At 35.4% G+C, this 20,873-nt stretch overlaps 1 protein-coding gene across 1 annotated transcript in view; it reads right to left on the reverse strand.

Annotated features, from left to right (window-relative positions):
* PLCL2 (phospholipase C like 2) overlaps nucleotides 1-20,873 on the reverse strand; it is a 97,558-nt gene that overhangs the window by 17,374 nt on the left and 59,311 nt on the right. The window contains exon 4 of the mRNA XM_008920424.3: nucleotides 6,516-6,591. Within this exon, the coding sequence (XP_008918672.2) occupies nucleotides 6,516-6,591 (76 nt within the window). The remainder of the gene's footprint in view (nucleotides 1-6,515; nucleotides 6,592-20,873) is intronic.

Raw genomic sequence — 20,873 nt, forward strand, 5'->3', positions numbered from 1 at the left:
CAAGAAAAAACATCCAAGTGCTTCACACATTAAAATATTTCTTTCTACACTGTGTAAGTTAAATGGTAATATAGGAAAAGAAAGTTCTAGAAAAGAATTTAAGTTGTATTATTTTCCACATATAAATATTAATATTTATATGTGAAGTACTTAAACATATATAAATATGTAATTTGTTTAGACAACTGCTGCTCTTGACCCCATCTTTGAAACCTAAGGCTTAATTTTTAAATATATTTTTCTAATATTTTTCGTTCAGATTATACTCCTTAAACACTCAGGTATTTCAGCCTCATAAACAACTTCCTTTTAAAACAAAGTTTATCAGAAAAAGTGATTGGGAAAGAAGTCTCGCTACTAGATCACATGACCAATAAATCAAATAAATCATGTTAGAGAAGCAACTGAACTCAGTGTACTTAGAAATTCTCCCACATTTTGCTTACAGAACACTCTTCATGCAAAGAATTAGAGTGAATCTTAATAAATTAATGTTTAGAGTACCTCTGTATTATCTAAGAATCACTGCTAACTGCAAAAACTGAATCTTAACAGTAACAAGGATTAGATCTTGAAATACTTCCAAGCACCTACTTTCCACCGAAGTCACTCAAAATATGTTATGTCATAACTAGAGAATTGTAATTTCTTTGTGGATTTTAAGTGTGTTGTTCTTCAGCTTCAAGAAGCTCAAGGTACAAACTATTTGCATTCAACATATTTAGATTAATACTTGACAAAAGAATACATTAACTTAATTAGTTGTTTGGTGGTTTTTAATTATTTCAACTTCTTAGGCAATGTGCACTATCTCTGTAGTAAGTGGAAATGTTCCCCAGACACAGACATCTATGTACTGCCCCTACTTAGGTGGTTAAAAAAATGTTTTGGTGCCTGATACCCTGTTATTCTTTATAAGGGGCAAAGACAAATTGTATATTTGAGATAAACTTCTTATCCCAACATCCCAATCGACAATGGCATCACAGCCTGCTGAACACCATCCTCTCTGCAAGGACAAAATTAGTATTTAGTCTTTCAATCCAGACTCATCCAGTCATATTCAATCACAGTAATTCAGTTTTCAATATAAGACACTTTCTTTAATGCTGGAGAACCACTTAGGACATAAGATGTTCACCAACTTCTTTATGAACCATTTTCAGAAGAGATTCAAAGTAGTTGTAGCACCAAGCTTATTCTGGTATGAAGATAAAAAGAGGACACCTGTAAGATCTGGTCTCTATTTAATTACAACTTTGTTACTTCCGAGAGTTAAGTAACCAGCTCCACCTTCCTCGAACACTTTCAAGACAATCCTATATAATATTAACCCTCTCAAAAACAAAGTAAACAAAAATAGCATCAACTGAGAAAACAAATAAAACCCACACTAACATTCTGTACAAAACAGCAACACATAAAACCAGATCTTCACATATTAAAACAGTTGTTCTGGAAAACTGACACATAGTATTCCACCCCCAATGTACAGAAAATTTTATTCCACAAGGACATTTTTCTGTGAAGACAGATTGTATTTCTAAATGTGGGTGAAGTTAAGCCATCACATTTATTAGAATGAACTAAGACTGTCAATAATGGGCATAAACACAGAGGTACAAGGGAGAGGATTTTTTTCCTACAGACTGCTGTTCCCATCTTTTATTTATCAGCCTTGATCCTCAAGAGAGACCAGTGAAATTTTATGGAAACTTTTCTGATTTTATTTCATGTTAGAAAGCAGATTTAATCAAGACATTGATTTATGGCACATTATAATTTCTCCAGTGTTCAGATCTGGCTGAGCCCATGTTGTTTCACTGACAATAGTAATGAATCTCTTTCACTTCCACAGGAATCTAATTTCTTTCTTTACTACTACCTTCCGCACCTGAGAAATTTGGTACCCTTTTCTAAGCTGCTGTGGAGCTGTACCTGAAGGGGCTTAGTGGAGTTGTTTGAGGAGGAAAGACAAACAGAAAGAAAAAATACAGAAAAAATGGAGCAGACAGAGCAAAAAGGAAAGAAAAAAATGATGACTGAATACAGAAGGAAAGTTAAGAGACATAAATGAAGGACTGCCTTGAACATGCTCTTTATTTCCTTAGCTATCACAGAAAGCCTATTCTGCTTATAATAAACATTGAAAATGATGTTGTGACAAATATGGAAAAAGAAGCTAAGACAATTTGATAACTGGCTTAGAAAAAAATGGAGACACGAAGAAAATGAGGAAGACAAGGTATTTCAGAAGCATGCAGGCTGGCTGAGAAGGGCCTCAAAGTGCCGTTTTAGTTATAGCAGGTGATGTTGGAGTTTACGTGATGGTGGTAAATACTGTAGCTGTCTTACTTTTGACAGTGAACCTCATGAAAAATACAGTAATGGATCCAATTCTAAGACGTAACTTGATGATCAGCACATCCTACTGATGCAGTCAAACAGATTAAATATTCTCAGTCATGAAGTCCAACGATAACGGATAAAGCAGCATTCCTTCACTCCCTATTAATGAAATGATAGTTTAAATGCAGTGGCTTCTAATCAAAAGCCAAGACTTGCTGATGAGAGGCAGGACGTGGATTAGCAAGTTCTGCTGAATTTGTGTAAACTCCACAGTACTCAGACCATAAACACTGCAAATTCTCTTTCAAGTCAGGTATAACTGCAGAAATATTGGGAACCTAGTCATTGCCTTTCACCATTTAAATAAAAACTCAATTGCATGTCTATATACCCAGTCAAAAGTGCTCCTCAATATTTAATTATATCAATTTCTTTTGAGGGATTACGTAATCTGTTATAACACAGACTTTTACTTTTTCTTACATGCTTTGTTTTGATGGACCCTGAGTCAAAACCTAATTTAGACAGCAAGTAGCAGGAACAAATAGTAAAAGAAACAGCTCAAGAGCTCCATAAGTGTCATTTTGCTGCAAAGCTTAAGCAGTAATGGTGGGGAAATAAGAGTTACAGCTACTTGAACAAAATTGATTTTATTCCTTTAATTTTCAACTACCAGAAGTATTTGCAGTATTTTGGTATGGCCATCATCCTAATATTTTTCTGCATGCAGCCCAGATGTAACTTTTCCCAACAAATAATGTGTACTGTGTTTATCTTCAACAGCATCCAGAATGGCTAAATATTTCCCTTCTTGAAACTGTATCCTGTTTCTGACACTGCTGAAGGACTGCTTTGAGTGCATATTAGAAAATGTACTCATTTTAGGTCTTTCACTACTTGCATCATTAAAGTCAGTCACTGTACAGATGGGATAAATAAGACAGTCCCTGCTCCAACAACTCAGAATCAAAGTATGAGGAAGAAAGGGAACAGATGGATAAAGAAAGAGTAGGGAGTACACGGCAGCAATGAAAACTATTTTGGTTAAGGTGGTAGGAGGACATGTGTCAATCTAGCTATATTTGTGGGATAATTTTAAAAACAAATTCAAAGGAAGTAGCCTGGTGGATGTTTACAGTGAGCCCGTGGGACAACATGATAGAAAGCATGACGATGGCTGACAATCTATCAGGCAGTGGAAACTCTTGCTACCAAATGAGCAAACACAAGAGAAGCAAAAGCAGCTCAGTCTTGACGCACAATGAGAAAAAAATATCAAAATTCATCTAGGGACAGACATCATCAAAACAACAGCCAGGAAAATGACGTGCATAAAGCAAAACTGTAATGGTCAAATGTAGAAAAAGGATAGTGTAGCCAAGATCCCAGAAAATAAGAATCTGAACAAGAGTTCTGGCAGCACAGATGACTAGGGATGGTTATGCCTCTAAAACCACATGGAAAAAAAATACGTATGTTTTTAATGAATCTGAATTACCAGCCCACATATGCTGAAATGCATATTTATGCATCACTTTAGCCATAAATTGACATTGCTAGAACTGGATACAATAACTTCATTTTCTGAATTAAAACAGAAAACTCAAGAGACCATTCCCTGCAAGTATTGTCAAGGCAACCTTTTCCCCTAACTCATTAATTTACCCTTACCGATGTTATATTTTACAAGATCATAGAATCATAGAATGGTTTGGGGTTGGAAGGATCATCTAGATCCAAACCCTCTGCCATGGGCAGGAACACCTTTCAGTAGACCAGGTTGCTCAAAGATCTTCCTGTACTGTTTCAGAGTCATATCTACATTTGATTACATTCAATAATTGCCACCAGCAAACTGTGTTTGCTCATTATTTGCCTCCCATCATTTAATGAGTAGTTGGAATATCACATGTCCTTTCGAGCTTCCACTGCTAAGCATGAAAATTGATTCCTAAGATGTGGTTCTCTTTTAACCAGTGATGAGCACAGGCAGTATTTGAATTATAAAGTAAAAGACTGCAATGGAAGATTCAAAAGAGGAGTTGAAGATTGATGTGAGTTGGGTACAAAGGAGGCTATGAATGGGGTAAGGTGACCTAGACATTCAAATTCTTTACTCTAGCAAAGATACAGGAGCATTTTCTGTTTTTAAGAGATTAAAGGAATGAACTGGATTATCTTCAAACTCCCTTTAGCACCTAGGTTATATTTTCTTACAGGATCTTTAACTGGTTTAATAGCAACAAAACAAATGGCCCTGCAGTCATCTTGAAGTTATGTGAATTTTTTTCTTAGTTCTGTGAAGAAGAAAAGTACAGTGGGAACCAAACCACTATTATGCTATTATTTGTTTGTGTTTTTTTCATTATTTATGTATCTAAAATGCTTTCAATAACTAATTAAGAACTTAATGTGCTGAGCTGAAATTAATGTGCTGATATGAAGAAAATAGGTAACTTTTTAATATGGTTTAAAGAATCAAAATAAGGAGAAATGTTTACAGTTAATGCTCTTAAGAGAACATTAATTCTGAATTAATTCTGAAAACCATCTCAATAACTGTATTTTTGCTCATTCAACAGGCCATCAACCTAACTAAAAAATAATAGTGCAATTATTTTAAAATTAGTTCTGAATTTTATAAGGCCAGAAGTCTTATTATTAAACTTAATGACAGAAAACAGTTTAATAGAGTGAGTCTTCTTTGCCTATTCAACAAACTCTCATATAAGCCTATCCATGACAACAAAAATTTACTGCTTATTGGTAGCTTGTGTATTTCTTCTTATTTTAGCAACTTTTTGACTCTTTGAGCCATAGAACGAAAAAGCCCAAACAAGGGCATGATTTTGCTTTTTCCTTATCAAGAAACTACACAGGAAAATGTATAATCTTTTATTTGTAATTAGATAGAGCAGCATCTACTGAAATCATGAGACCAATCAGTCATAAGACAATCTTCAAAAACCATTGATATTAAAAGGTAATCCAGTTCAGCTCATTCATCTTAAAAATGCCTTGACCCTGCAGGGCTAAAGCTGCCCTAAATAGCAGGATCTATTACATAATCCATACTTAGGCTTATGTACCATGCTAGAGGGTTCTCATTTAAATGAGTTCAAAATCTCCACTATTTAGCATGGGCTTTACGTCTTTAGCATTCATAAACAAAGGATTCTTGGACCCAGCTGTCCTTCGTGTAAAATAACGTGGTAAGACGCAAGAAAATCAGATATATGGAAGTTTACTGGAATCCATACAAGCTAGGAGAAAGCAATCTTTTCTGAAGAGCAGCAATTCTAAAATACAAAAAATGGGCAATTACCTTTTGCCTTACCTCTAACCAAGGATCTAAACTGCTTGAGATACTGGTGATGCTAAAAAAATATGGCACACCATCACCACATAAATGGGAGATGATTTAAGAAGCACACAAGTCTACCAGACAACAGTTTTATGACAGCATCACATATTTTGTGTTTGGTATTGTTGCAGTTTAACCTCAGGCAGCAACTAAGTGCCACACACTTGCTTACTCCCACTGGGTAGGATGGGGGAGAGAATTGGAAGAGTCAAAGTGAGAAAACTCATGACTTGAGATAAAGACAGTTTAACTGGTAAAGCAAAAGCTACACATGCAAGCAAAGCAAAACAAGGAATTCATTCTTTGTAAGCACTGCTCAGCAATAACAAAAACATCTCAATATTATCAGCCCTGTTTTAAGCACAAATCCAAAACTAAGCCCCATAGCAGGTACTAGGTACAAAATTAACTCTATCTCAGCCAAAACCACCACAGTATTTTAGATAAATAACTCCCATTAGACAGGTCGCTCTCTTTCCTGTAATCCTACATTTGCATTTGTGGAAATGACTATATTGACAAGCTACTGTCCATATATGAAATGCTCGTGATTTCCAAAGTCAAGCTGTAATTCTATGGATCCTTGATTTCTATGGTTTGAAAAGTCCTTTTCACTCTTACTGCATATGCCTAAATTACAACAATCTCTTTTTTTGTGTGGTTTTTTGTTGTTTGATTGTTGAGTTTTGGTGGGTTTGGGGTTTTTTTTTTGCTACAGTTGAATAAATAAACTCAAAAGTTTTGGGAAATAAAGAAAAATGCAGTAAGTTCTGAATATTTTTAAAAAGTAGCTTGTACTTACCCGCTTTCTGACACTGTACTATCCTCTCATATAAGCTATCTGTATTTTCAACTAGAGTTCTGATGGTGTGAATCATCTGCAGAGAAAATAAATTAAAATATACAGGAATATCAGTAAAATTAAATTTTTACTGAAAATTTTTAATCTGTAAAAGATGCTTAAAATTAAACTCAAATCAATAATATATTTACCATTAACATAATGAATACACTCATTTTCGTGGTCATGACAAGGTAGAGAAGCGTCCTAAATGTAGCATGAAGACATAAAACATATGATGATTTGGGGCTGGGATCTGTGAACACTGAAGCAAAACATTTACCCCATAATTCATTGTCTATCAGAGCAAGTGGAAATGATACAACCAGGTAATTCACTTTTGGTGGCTTGGGTGAGATAACTCGGATGCAAGTTTCCTCTTCTTCACTCCAACATTCAGGACGATGACCACTCACCACCCACTGCTTGCTTTTTCCTAGGGATCATTCCACTGCTTTTCCAGATTTTCCACATTTTCCCTTTTTGTGGCTTGACCTGTACATATGTATGAGACAACACTCTATGGAGGAAAACAAATCATCTGAGGCTGGTACTGGAGGGTAGGAAAAATAAATTATTCCTTTACCTGATCTTTCTAAACAAAAATCCTATCAGGGAAGCTCAGCTGAAGGCACAATAATTAGGATGGAACTGTGCAGACTTTTCAGCCCTAGGGTATATACTGAAAAGTAACAACTTTGCTGCACTTTACCCACTGACACCCCTGGTATCTACTCAAGCAGACAATTTTCTCACCACTAAAACAACGACTAAAATTTGACATGTTACTTATGTGGGTGTTCCTGTGGAACTTACTTTTCTTAGGAGACCACGATTTGCTGTTATGAGCAGGAACATTCCATGTTATAGGGAAAAAAAGAAAACCAAAGTTCTCTAACACTCTTCCACAGAGAAAAATTGCTGTAAGGGGCGTGACTATTATGGCAGCCCTTCCTCACACATATTAGAGGACCCTCCTCCAGCTGAATGTCACTGAGGCTGTTTGTCTGAACATTCCTCTAAGCGAGGCATAAATCAATTTTGAGAAGCAGGCAAGTGAGCCTCAGATTTTTGATCATGATATGTGTGCAAGCAAGTGAGGAGGAAAAACACCTGCACAGACCAACTACTCTACAGACTTCTATAATTGTCAGCTACACAAAAATCTGGTTTTAACAAATGACAAAGCATTTAAAAATAATTCTAGTTCTGTTTCTATTATTTCAGTTTAAACCAATAAAGAAAATGATGCAAACCCTGAAATTTTTGGTTTATTCTAAATATAAACAGCATGTAAATAAGCAACTTTGGAGTATGTGGAGGTCATCATACTGGATAATTTAATTTCATCTTCACATCCTGCTTAATCTGCATTTAAATTCAAAGTATCTATTTAGTCTGATTTATAGTTTGTAAGTTGATGGAGTTCGGTTTTTTTTTAAATAAATGTAAATTATAATAAATGAAATAAGAATAATTTGATCAGGTTGCTAAGCTGCAAGTGAAAAACTTTATCTTACCCATTTTTAACTGGATTGTTCTTTTAATATAAATATCAATGTTCACTCAAGCAAAAACTACCTATAACAGAATTATGCTGATTACTATTTAAGTGTAACAAATTGAAGACAACTTAAATAAGAGAATACTATATTTCACCCACATAGGGAGCGCTGCAATGGACTATTTCTGATTGGTCAAGGAGAAAGCCCTATTTCACTGTGTTTCATTACCATTCAGTCTTTAAAACAGTATTCAGAAATTGAAATAAGGTCACTATAAATTTGCTTGAAAGGCAAGGATTTTACCCGTTTCAATGTGTATGTCATGTAGCACATCTGCTTCTGCAATGAACTTAAATCAAGAGAACTAAAACACAGCTGATGTCAATCACAAATATACTTCCAGTAACTGACAATATCTTGCTAACTAGCTGAAAGGAAGCTGTAAAGCAATTTTTTGCTGCATTGAAAATTCCCTTGAAAAATGAAATACAGAGCATATATGGCTCTCAGTTTTCTCAGGCAATAATAAGGACTAGAGTCCTTTAATCCAAGCACCCTTTTGACTGGAGTTCATAAAAAAGAGAGACCAATAGTGCTGCCTGTTCAAGTATTTGTTCTATAGGAACTGTAAGAAATATTGCAACATTCCTGTTTGTTCCTGACCCCATATGTATAATAATGTAATTTCTAAGTCATCTCAGTTAGGTCCTATTCCAGACACAGAACACATCTATCTGCTCTGCTTCCTTCATACAATACACTCTACATGTACATCAGATAATCCAGAAGCAGTGGAGAACAAGTTTCAGCTGATTAGAAAACTTACTCTGAGACACTGCCCTGATTTTCAGAAATAAGAGAATTCTAAAACGAATAAAAATTCTTACATTACTGCTTTTTGTTTACTTTCTGTATTGACAAAGCAATAAAGTTGCACTAGTTCTGCAGATGAAAGGAAATGAAACTAATCGCTGTATTAGTGCTCTTTCATCACAGCAAGGCTAACATTGAAGAATGATTTATAGTAACATGCCCATTTCATATTTCCCAGTTTCTGTACGGAAAGCTGCTAAATACTCTCAGATCAAAAGCAATGCCCGCTTTTCAACTTTGGAAGAAAAATGTCACTGCATTTATGTGACAAATTATTCTAATATCCATTTTTTATATTACCAGGATCAGTAACAGTTACTTTCTTTATCTCAGGTCTCTAAAATACATACAAAGCTGTATTTAAGATTAGTAGCACTGCAGAGCAAAATTGACTGAGCTAGCAGTCAATTCAGGGGCTGCCTGCCACTACCATTTGATCAATATTATGGAACACCCCAATTTTCTTATGTCCTTCACTAAGAAAATAATGGAACAGTATGCTGTGTGCATGAACAGATGCACCTTCTAGTCATGCTTGATTAATAAAGTAATAGTATTAGTTCATTATAATTTTATTCTTACATTGCTCTTCACCAGGCAGTCACCTTTTAGTATGTATTCAGCTATTTGTTAAATTATTCTTACGGAGTGTTTGAACATATGAATCCTTTCTGGTGTTCAGGCCAAAATTATGACATCATGAAAACACTCTTGTAGATATTAACAGAGACTGAAAGACTTTTGGAAGACACAGCATATGGAACAACTGAGTATAAATGGCTATATTTAAACAGAAAATTAGCCTAATCCAAATGATACTGGTAGGTATGTGTATGCTTGATATAAAAGCGAAACAGAAAATGATGAGTAAGCAGCAGCTTCAGTGTGCAAAACAGTGTGTCTGCAGCAAAGACATGGAATTCTCAAGGCAAATGAGTTGTGGAAATTGAGGGGAAAGACAAGGTAGAACCTGCTATATACTACACTAGTCTATATTGAACAAGCCAGTCAATAACCAGGTATTTGCTAAACACAGCCAACTTTAAGAATATTATCAGTGACAAAACCAGAAAGAGAAATGCAAACAAACATAATAGGGAACAAGCAGTTACCAACTGACCATCAAAAATGTATTGCAAATTACCCATGCCCGTTCTAAGAAAAGAACAGATATTATATGAAGTTTAGTAAGCTATACTTTCTAGCAAGTCTTTCGCAATACTAATTCCCATTTCTAACCTACAATGCTTTTTTTCTGGAAGTAAAGATTCAAAATATCCAAAAATATATTTGAAATACAGAATTTGTAACACTTTCTGGAATTGCTTCAATTCCCCCTTCAATTCCCACCCCACCACCACACCCCAATCTTGGTATGATCACAGAACTTGCCTGGTACCCATTACATACCAGACTACATCCTTTTTTTTTTCTGGTCAATGGAAAATGGGAAATGCAGAATGGTCTGTTTTATGAGACTTGAAGTCACCACATTTTTTCAGAGGCCAGGCTGACAGTTTGATCTATTCTTCAAACTCTATTTGTTAAATCATGCAAGCATTTTACCTAGTTATCAGAAAAACTGCCATAAGTTCTAACAAAAAGACAAATGTCAAGAGAGATGTAAAAACCAAATAAATTATTATTAAGAGGTTTTAGAAATAAACACTAAGTGATTAGTCCAGAGCTCTCAGGGAGGACTGGAGATCTGTATTAGTATATAGTGTTCCTGTCTTAAAAAGATGATGGTTAGAAATCACAATTTTTGCTTCAGACTGATGTAACTGTACTGTTACCAGTACCATTCACCACTTACATGACACTGTCTTCAAAAACCAAATTAAAAAGTCATATACTGAAAAAAATATATCCCCCTTCTCAGCAAAATAGAACTGTCATTAAGACAGTTACAGAAAATTAAAAATAGATACATGTCTAGACTACCCTTAGAATAATTTTTTTATGTTTCAAAGTTTAAGTCTGTTTTACTGTTTTACAAAAGAGATAAATGCTATGAACTAACACTGTGTAGATCTATGCATGTATGTAAGTGCTCACACATATGTATACATGCATATATTTGAGACCATTCATTCAATTTGAGCTAAATTTGAACAATGAAGATCAATTCCTACTAGGCTTACAAAGACAAGTCTTCTGGTAGAATATAAACCATCCTGTTTATGCCTCCAACTCAGGGAAAATATGTAGACTGAACTTAACACTAAATATTTTGAATACTATATTTAACAAAGACTACAGAGTTTGAGAAAGAAATCTTCCAAAACTCCCAGGATTTATTCATTCTTCTACATGTGGAACTAGTTGATAGCACACCAACAGAGACATCAGCTGCATTTTAAAATGGAAAAACCAGCCAATGATAAACTGTGTCTGGCTGATGAAACTCAGAGAGAGAAAATACCTTCAACTGACAGAATTGCAACATCAAGGATGAATGTTATTTTTAGCAAGTAAAGCACACCACACATTTACGTCTCGAAATCTGTGAATATGTGTTGCCAATACTGTGAGGCCCACATTCCAAGAGCAAAACTGAAACTATACTTACAGTAGGTATAAACCAAATCTTCATTAAAATGGCGCTCATGTTCTACTTTCACCCAAATCTCAGCATATTAGATTTCTGAAACCACAAACTACAACATTTCTGAAAACAGTTTAGTATTCAGAGGCCAAAATGGAGCTCTTAAAAGTAGTAAGAAAAATGTAATTTGCATTGTCCAGACATTTCATTAAGTCCAGGATAATACAAACGGTACCTACCAACAGCAAATAGCACTTCTCAAAAAAAGGAAATCAAATATAGGGCATCCCAAACTGCTAATACATAAGCTGCTAATAGCATCTGCACCACTTCAAAAGTATGTGTGGCACAGAGTTTTCTACTATTGCCCCAAGTAATAACAGCAAGGAAAGGAATTCTGGTGGGGATGGCATATAAACACTTTGACCTGAAGAACCATTATAAGTACTGAAAACTCAAACAAAATATGGTCAGTTCAATCCAACATACAATTGAATATATGTATAAACTGTATCCAAGCAGTCCAGTATTCAGTGTCAATGCACCAGAAGGCATCTTTGTTGTGGCACTGGAACAAGCCAAAGAACTATTCTTAGTCCTTTCAGTGACAACTGCCGTGGTAAGCTTGCTCTGCAGCTGCATAAAGAGTTGTTTTAAACTACATGTGCTGCCTTTTATTTTCCACTGGAGAAGAATGGTGTTATAGCAAATAAGAAATTACTGTAAAATCAGATTGTAAACTCATATTAAACCTCATAACTTCAATTGTTCCAACAGTGTGGACAGCACACAAAGCATTCTGAAACATCCAACTTTTAACCAGGACCACCATAAACAAGAGAAGTGGACTTCTAATAAGTAAAAAACATTCACTGCTTTCCTCTCCTCCGTCAAAGCAGCCACCTCATTGAAGAATACTAGCGGTTAGCTAAGCCTGAATTCCCCTCGGTAAACCCATGCTGACTTCTCCCAGTCTCCCTCTTGTGAGGCCACATCTGGAACCATTCATTCCAATCTGTGGCTTTCCAGTACAAAAAAGATATGGACTTACTGTCCAGCACAATGCCACAAAAAGAGTTAAAGAACTGGAGCATTTATATTAGGAGAAGTTGAGAGGGCTGGGACTGTTCAGCCTGGAGCAGAGAAGGTTCAGGAGGAATTCTGAGTGGTCAAACACTGGAAGAAGCTTCCCAGAGAGATTGTGGAGTCTCCATCCTCAGTGATATTCAACAGCCAACTCAACATGGTCTTGGGCAACCTGTTCTATCAGATCCTTCTTTGAGCAAGGGGGTTGAATTAGATGATCTCCAGAGGTGCCTTCCAACCTCAATGATTCTGTGTAAATAAGGATTTTAGTTGACATATAATAAGTTGACATAAATAAGGATTTTAGTTGACATATAATCCAAATAAGGATTTAGTTGACAATAGTTAAGTTGACATCACCAGTCAAAAGAACTGAGCTTTCTGGCTCAAGAAAACAATCAATAATAACTTCATTATAGATAAAAATCAGCTATAGATTTGCACAAAAAGTTAAAATCTGCTCTATAAACAACTGATCTTTCTACTATCCAAGTACAGTCCAAAGCGCCAAGGTAAGAAATGACTGCTTTCTGTACACACTGAGTACTCTTCACATCAAACTAAATTTCCTTCAAAGTAGTAAGGTTTTTCGTAAATATATTGTCTAAATCAGAAATTATGTCTTCAACTAAGCAAGGAAATAAATTTAGCAAAGAAACAGAGTCATTGAGGTTAGAAGGGACCTCAAGAGGTCATCTGGTCCAAACCCCCCATCTCATGCAGGGCAATCTAGCATGGTTGGCTGCTCAGGACCATGTCCAAAAGGCTCTTGAGTATCTCCACAACCTCTATGGGCAACTTGTTCCCATGCTCAGCCACTCTTACAGTCAAAAAGTGTTTCCTGATTTTCTCACAGAGAGTGCTGTTTTTAACTTCATGCCTCTCCTCCTGTCACTGGGCACCACTGAAAATAGCCTGTCTCTGCCCTCTCAGCAACCCCTCTTCAGGCATTTATACACACTGATGAGATCCACCTCAGCCTTCTCTTCTCCAGACTGAACAGTCCCAGCTCTTCCAGCCTAGAAGAGATGCTCCATCACCTTAGTGACCCTTTGTTTGACTCTTCTGTGCATGTCCATGTTTCCACTGTACTGGGGAACTTGGCACTGGACACAGCACTGCAGATGTGACCTCACCAGTGTTGAACAGGGCAGAAGGATCACCTCCCTCAATCTTAACATATATTATGATATAATTAGACTTTATATTATATCATATATTATGATATAATTAGACTTTAAACCACTGTCCTCTTACAAAAAAAATGCAGATGAAATTTCCATTATGCTTCCTGAACTCACTGGCATATTACGATATAAATGTAATGCTGTACCTAACTGACAGTGGCAGTATATCTCCATAAGTAGGAAAAACACAGGAATAGACTCATGGCTTAACTTTCTCACCCTTCCTTTTCCCTCTCACCTCTTTTTGAAATGTTTTACATTCTAGGAAACACATACATGGAAAAGGGTTTTTTGTCTTCAGAAAGAAGCACGCTGAGATTATGCCATAATACAGTACAGGAGCATAAGGGATGAAATTCCCTTACCAAAACTAATTCTTGTAGGCCCAAGAAAAAATATGACATAATCTGTTCTTAATTCTGCAGTATCCCAAAATGAATTAGATTTCCCACAGTTCAAGAAAATTTTTCAAAGGAAAAAACAGTCCACAAGTTATCCATTAAAAAATCTTCTATTCTTTCTTAATTCCTCTTGAGTAAAGTATATGAGAAAGACTAGGTTTAAGACAGAGTAAATATAATAATCAGCAGTTCTCTTCTAAACTATGTACCCAATGACAATAAACTCTTAAATCCAATAGTAATTTCTCTTCGCTTTCCTGATACTCTGGTTGTTGTATCAAAATTATTTTTGTAATTTTTTAAGCTAAAGCTGACAGAATGAAAAACTATACAAAAAGTGGACAATAAAGAAGCACATATATATGAAAGAAAAATATCTTGTATCTGTATAAGAAGAAAAATCTATCATCTGTGTGAAAAAATTAGTAAGTAATGTTATGTCTGAAACTAAAACCGTCAGTAGCACAAATGTTTTCACAGAGATGTGAGTCAGAAAGACAAACAGAAGATTTGGAATTTATTGAGAAAGAAAAAGAGAACCACTATTGGAAATATGGAATACATTTAAGAGAAGTTGCTATGCATCTGACCTATTTTTAAGCTCTTCCATAAACATTCCATTGGACTACACTAGAAACAGGACAGTAAGCTACATGAACTCCTCTTCCTAAGTAGCCGTACTATTTTATGCTCTTATGAATACTGTGAGTCAGCCATTAGACATAATGGGATTAGCGAGAGGATACAAAAAGCTTCCCTGTTCATGCTCTGAACAAAAAATGCAGAAATCTTGACTTCACAGAAGCATCAAGTTGTCATTATCAGAGCTTTTTAATCAATGCAAAACAGCTCATACTTTACAACATTTGGCACTGGAGTCTGAGAATCCAAAATTAGACGTTTGCTTCTGCCCTTGTGGACTGAAAAGCCCAGCATAAGCTGAAGTTATCATCTGCAGTTCTGTTTTTGGAAGCATAATTACAACATTCACGACTGTTCTGTTATAAAACAGGAAAATAAAAACTGATAATAAGCAGCATAATTCTTTCTGAAGAAACTGCCCAAGCTATTCACTATATTTTCCATCAATACTTATTTTTCCATCAGTTTTTGTGACAGACAAACAACTACACAATCAGTAAATGTTTCGATTCATCTCAAAAAACAGGATCTACAATTATTATAATTTATTAAACATGTAAAAACCACTACCTGGGCTATTTGCAATATTAAATTGTAATGAATGATGTATGTTTTCCCTTAGATCTCTTCACCACTGAACTGTATCCATTTATTACCTAAATAAAGACAGTTCTACTCTGCAGAGACTTGATAATGAAAGCAAGAATACTGTAGAAAGCCAGAGGCAGTGATGGAAATAGTGAGACAGTGTGTGTAATCGCAACTGAAATGCTGCATTTATATTGTCAACTCTGAAACTTACTGTTTTAACACATTATAACAATCTACCACTAAGACTGAGAAAGTTGTTGAAAGTCTAAGCAGCCACATCTCACATCTTGATGATCTTTGCAAATCTGGAGGCATCATTGATTCATACATCTTCAAGAGTACTTGGTTACTTTAGCTAGATCAAAGTTGTTGGAGCTATACCTACGATCTCTAATTTGCTTACTGGAAAAACATGCCCTCATGCAAAAATTAACACAAGCAACTGTCTTTAACAGTTCTTTTCCTGCTGGAACATCAGGTTAAGTTCAACATTCACTTCAGCTATCAGAGAAGATCTAAGAATTTTAAAAGGCTAAAAATTTAACGGTATCTTCATTTCAATATGACCCTTTGAAAAGGGACTTTGTCAAATGTTTTGGAAAATCCAACCAGACTGATCTGGGTCTACATGCTTCTTGACTTCAAAGAACTCCAAGGGATTAATGAGCCTTTTTATAAAAGCTGTATTGACTCTTCCCCAACATGACACGTTTCTCCATGTTTCCTCTAATTTTCTTCTTCAAAACAGTTTCTACCCATTTTCACAGTACAGATGTCAGCCTGTCTGATCTGTAATTTTGTCATCTTCCCTGGAAATCTCTTAAAACACTGGCACCACACTAACAATTTTGATAGTCAGTTGCAAGTGAGAGGATACACACGATTAGCACTTTTGATACATAACTCTTGAGATCTTTCAGACCTCTTGACTGAATATCTTTCTGGTATATTATTTTCTCAGTCATTTTGCCTTTCCTGTGTAATATCTTCTACCAGAATTTCAGTTAAAGACGAATTCTCCAATGAGTCCCTCACAAAGAAGCATTTCATATGAAAATTTAATCTCCACAGGTAAATGCAAAAACTAATTTAGTGTTGTGGCTTTATCTCTTTAGCTGGGGCTTTCTTTTACATGTTGATGAACTAGTGATCTTACTCTTTGACAGGCTTCCTGGTTCTGGTATATTCAGAAAAGAAGTTATGTTATTTCTAAGTCTGTGCAGGTTATTCTTGAAATTCTTCACTGAAATTCTTCAGCTTTCTTATACTTCTTATTTAACATGGCAGGGTTAAATATCTATCTTGTCTTCCCTATTTGCACATGACTTCAGCTTTTTGGAAGATGCCTTCTTTTTTTCACGAAAACCTCCTCCTTTTTGTCCTCCTCAAGTCTTTTTTGATAAGTGGTACATATTTATTTCAAGCTCCCCGTGTGGTATCTTTAGAGTGTCTGATGTCTGTTCTTTTGACTACTTCTCTTATCTAACAAGGGTATTTATTTTTATGCAGATTTTTTAAAGACTGTTTCTAAGAGCAGTTATGCTCTTAAGTGTAAAAGCAAGGAATAATAGTTTTTCAATCTTCTATGCAAAGCCTACATTATTTTCTTTATAAGCCAGATAATGCTAAGAGTTAAACTGTAACAGGGAATACCCATGGAGCTTGACTGCAGAAGACACGGGTTCAAGAAGAACATTCTGATGTTCAAGAACATTCTGAACCAACTGGAAAACAGAACACAGCTATTGTGGCCTATGCCAGTCAAGTATTCCTCAGAAAAAGTACCAGATGGAAAAAATCTGGATTTTCTTCAAGTGCACAAAGCAGACAGTGGTCAGATGCTATCATGTAATTTAAAATCAAATGAGATCCAAAGATTGACTTCTAATACAAGAGATTGGTGACCACATTGAACTCAGCCTCCTCTGATTGAGTCAGAAACTGACTATTTAGATCAAAAGAAAGTTAAAGTATTTAGAACAAATAGAGTTGAAGTAACCTATTCACTCACTCAAGATTTAGGAGATAAACTGATAATTACCAGCACTAGATCCAGTATTTTTTTGGTTACCCCAGAAGTTTGCAAACTTAAAGGGCAGTTTGTGGAATAAAGGCTTCTCAACCAAGTAACTCTGGCACATTAGTAGGCTAAGATGAAGTAGAAAAGTAGAAAAGTCTTGAGCTACTTGTTTTCTCCAGATACAAATCTGTAACCACAGCATAACAACTGTAATCCTTCTTAACTTTTTGCAAAGTAACCATAACCAAGGACATAAATCAACAACAAGGTAACTAATACAGATTTTATGAGCTAGGCATAAATCTAAACTGATCTGCTAGTGACTCAGATCCTGGGAAAGAGGCAATGCTTCCTTCAGAATTATGAGCTTCAATCCAATACACCTGATAAAGAAGTGCTCCACCCAATTAATCTATATTAATATCAAGGTAAAAAAAATTAAGATTTTGAGCAGTAGCTGAACTTTTGTGAAGCAGCTGAAGTATGAGAAAACTATTAACATTTTACCAAAACCTTGACACTCAGCCCCTTTTAGCTAGTCTTTTAATAAGCCCTACCAGTATCTGTCAAGTCCATAACTCCACAAGGTGCAATGTCAAACTATCTACTTCCCTATGGAACAGACACATTCAAGTTCCAAATATAGACTATCATATTTAGTTTATGTCATTGCCAAAATTTCAAACTCCATAACATGAAGTTAACTTCGACATGATTGCATATGCAGTCTGTTGTATTGAGTCAGTAGGTGAAATGAGGCAACAATAAGGCAGCTGGATTTAAGCTTACTACAGAGCTACTAATCACCAATCATATGGTGTTTTCCAACTTAACAACTTCACTGTTTTAATACCTCCCATTTTCATTATCTCACAACCCCTATCACCAATAAACACAGACCTGTTCTCAAGTCCATCCCTAAGGTATGTATACAAAACCTATTCATCTTACTTGATTCCATTTAAATCAAATACAGACCTCCTATACTGCAGCCTGCAGACAAAAAAAAAAAAAAAACAAAACAAAACCAAAACCAAAACCACACCACCACCCCCAGAAACTGGAAAGAAAAAAAAATTGAACTAGCAGCATTATCTAATTAGGATTTAATAAAATTTAATCCTAATTATTGTAGCAGCATTATCTTTTGCACATAGGTATAGTTATCTGCCTGTTTCGTGTTAGTTTTTCTCTTAGAAGTAAATGCCTGCTTCCAAAGTTCAGAAAATCAGACGGGGCACTTCATCCTCCACTAAGGGTAGAGAGAGAGAGACAGTCTGGTTTCATTTGTATGCTCTTCTAGCATATCTTGCCAGTGCTATTATACTCATCACTGAATAATGCTGCAGACTTAGGGCAAGATAATTTTGTTTTCTCTTGCCATAGCATAACTTCTTAAGGCCTACTTACTGTTTATCTTAAAGGTTATAAGATATTAAAAAAAAACATGCAATGGTGTGGAAGAGGCACTTGCCTTAACTCCAAGCTTCAGTCTGCAGCACTGATCAGTGATGGGTGTGATGACACCAACAGAGTGCATGCTGAAGTATCACATAAAGGAAGCTGAAGTTCATGAACAAGAGGGAAAAATAAAACATTGTTAAAAAGTGAAAAGATGGTAGGGTGAAAAATATTCAGGAGCACGGAGAAGCTAAAGAAGAATACACAGCTTAAACTTCTGCCTTTCTAAAAAACTCCTTGTTATATTTGGATTTCATTATCCTGAAAAGACACCCCAGTTCCTGTAACATGCATAAAAGTAAAAGGTTTTAACCCATGAATAGTACTAGCTTTGATCACTTACAGCTCCTCCTAATACAGCAGTGCACGTAGACAATTTAAGAAAGCACTATGTGTTGTTTAAAGATAAAAACACCAAGTACGCAGTGATATACTAACTTTTCATTATTTGGTTCATTGTTTCTTTAAAAAATATATGTACCTGTGCTACACTGAAGATACTCTCTCCTTTCCATGTGCACCTGCAGTATTTCACTCGTTTGTAATTATTTCAGTGTAGACTGATTGTCCCACTGTAAAGGTCTTGCATCCTTTCTCACTTTACAGACCAACAATGAGTCCTTTAAGCACTCCCAATGTAAACAAACTCTGAATAACTAAAATCTCGGCTGAATATTGCTTTCTATGTTTATTATCAGTTCATAAAAATGAGAGTATTAGTTAAAAATAAGAATTAGCTGAAAACATCATGAACCTGAAACATCCACACATTGAGAATGCCATTCATTACATGTGCCATTACATTGAGAGGGTACACAAGATAATGACAGTCTATGTATTTATGGTACTAATCAAGGTTTGTTTAATAAACATTTAACACCAGCTTTGTTATCAACACTATTTCATACAGGGTTTGACATGCTGGAAGTACATAGTTACACAATTTTGACCTAACCTGAGGCCTAAGCCAGCAGAAAATAAGACAAGTAGGTAATCCTTACTTCAACAGTACATCTATCCTTTCTCAATTCTGGATAACGATACTCATTATTAAGCAGGATTTTACACCCACGTACTAATTAATCATGACAAAAATATCCCCAAGCCAAAACAAACAATTGAGGTAAAATGTGTCATTTTGAGGGCTCATTATATGAATTTACACCAAAACCATACAACTCCCCTGTGATCTATGATAATATCAGACTCTAAACATCTGCCACTATAGGAAATACCAATATATGAACTAAATAGCTTCACAACTCTTCTCCTCAATTTGAGGAAAGTATGATACAGATGTCTCCCACTGTTTCAGAACTGACTTCATTTCACCATATATCTGATAGATTTTAATTGCTTAAAATCTTTTGTCAAACTGAACTGAGTACTGGCAAGACCCAAATTTCACAAATTAAAATGCATCTCATTAATTCAAGTTTTATTTTATTTAAATTATCTTGAATTTACTTATCTTCAATATCATTTAGAGCTAGAAGCACTATCATACTCTTTGTTTGAAATTGAGTCTTTATCTTTTAGGGAAGAGAGGATGGAAACACTTTTGCCACTAAATAAATATTTTAATACTCTTGCATATGAAAGTAAAGTATAGATTTCTGAAGTACACAAATATTCAAATTTTGTATAGCCTGTCAGATGGGGAGTGGGTTGGGGGGGGAAATGTGAGAGACAAAGGGCAAACCAAACTCAAATTGTAAAGATTTCTGGAGTCACAAGTCACCTCTAAGTGACACTCAAACAAAAAATTTATTCCAGACTTAGAATAAGATTTAAGTACCTGGAATAGCTTAATAACTAACAATCAGTATCACCACATAAGAACTAACTGCAGGTAGAGACATTTTGGTCAAGAAGACAGAACTTCTTTACTTCTATGTTACAGGTGCAATCCCAACAATTGAGCTTGTTTGCACCCTAATTATAGTGATACCCTGTAAGCCACCACCAAGAGGATATACCACTATCTCCTTGTAACTGTGCTACC

Source organism: Manacus vitellinus, unplaced genomic scaffold (genome assembly GCF_001715985.3).
Source record: "Manacus vitellinus isolate BGI_N305 unplaced genomic scaffold, ASM171598v3 scaffold_3_pilon, whole genome shotgun sequence".
NCBI lineage: Eukaryota > Metazoa > Chordata > Aves > Passeriformes > Pipridae > Manacus > Manacus vitellinus.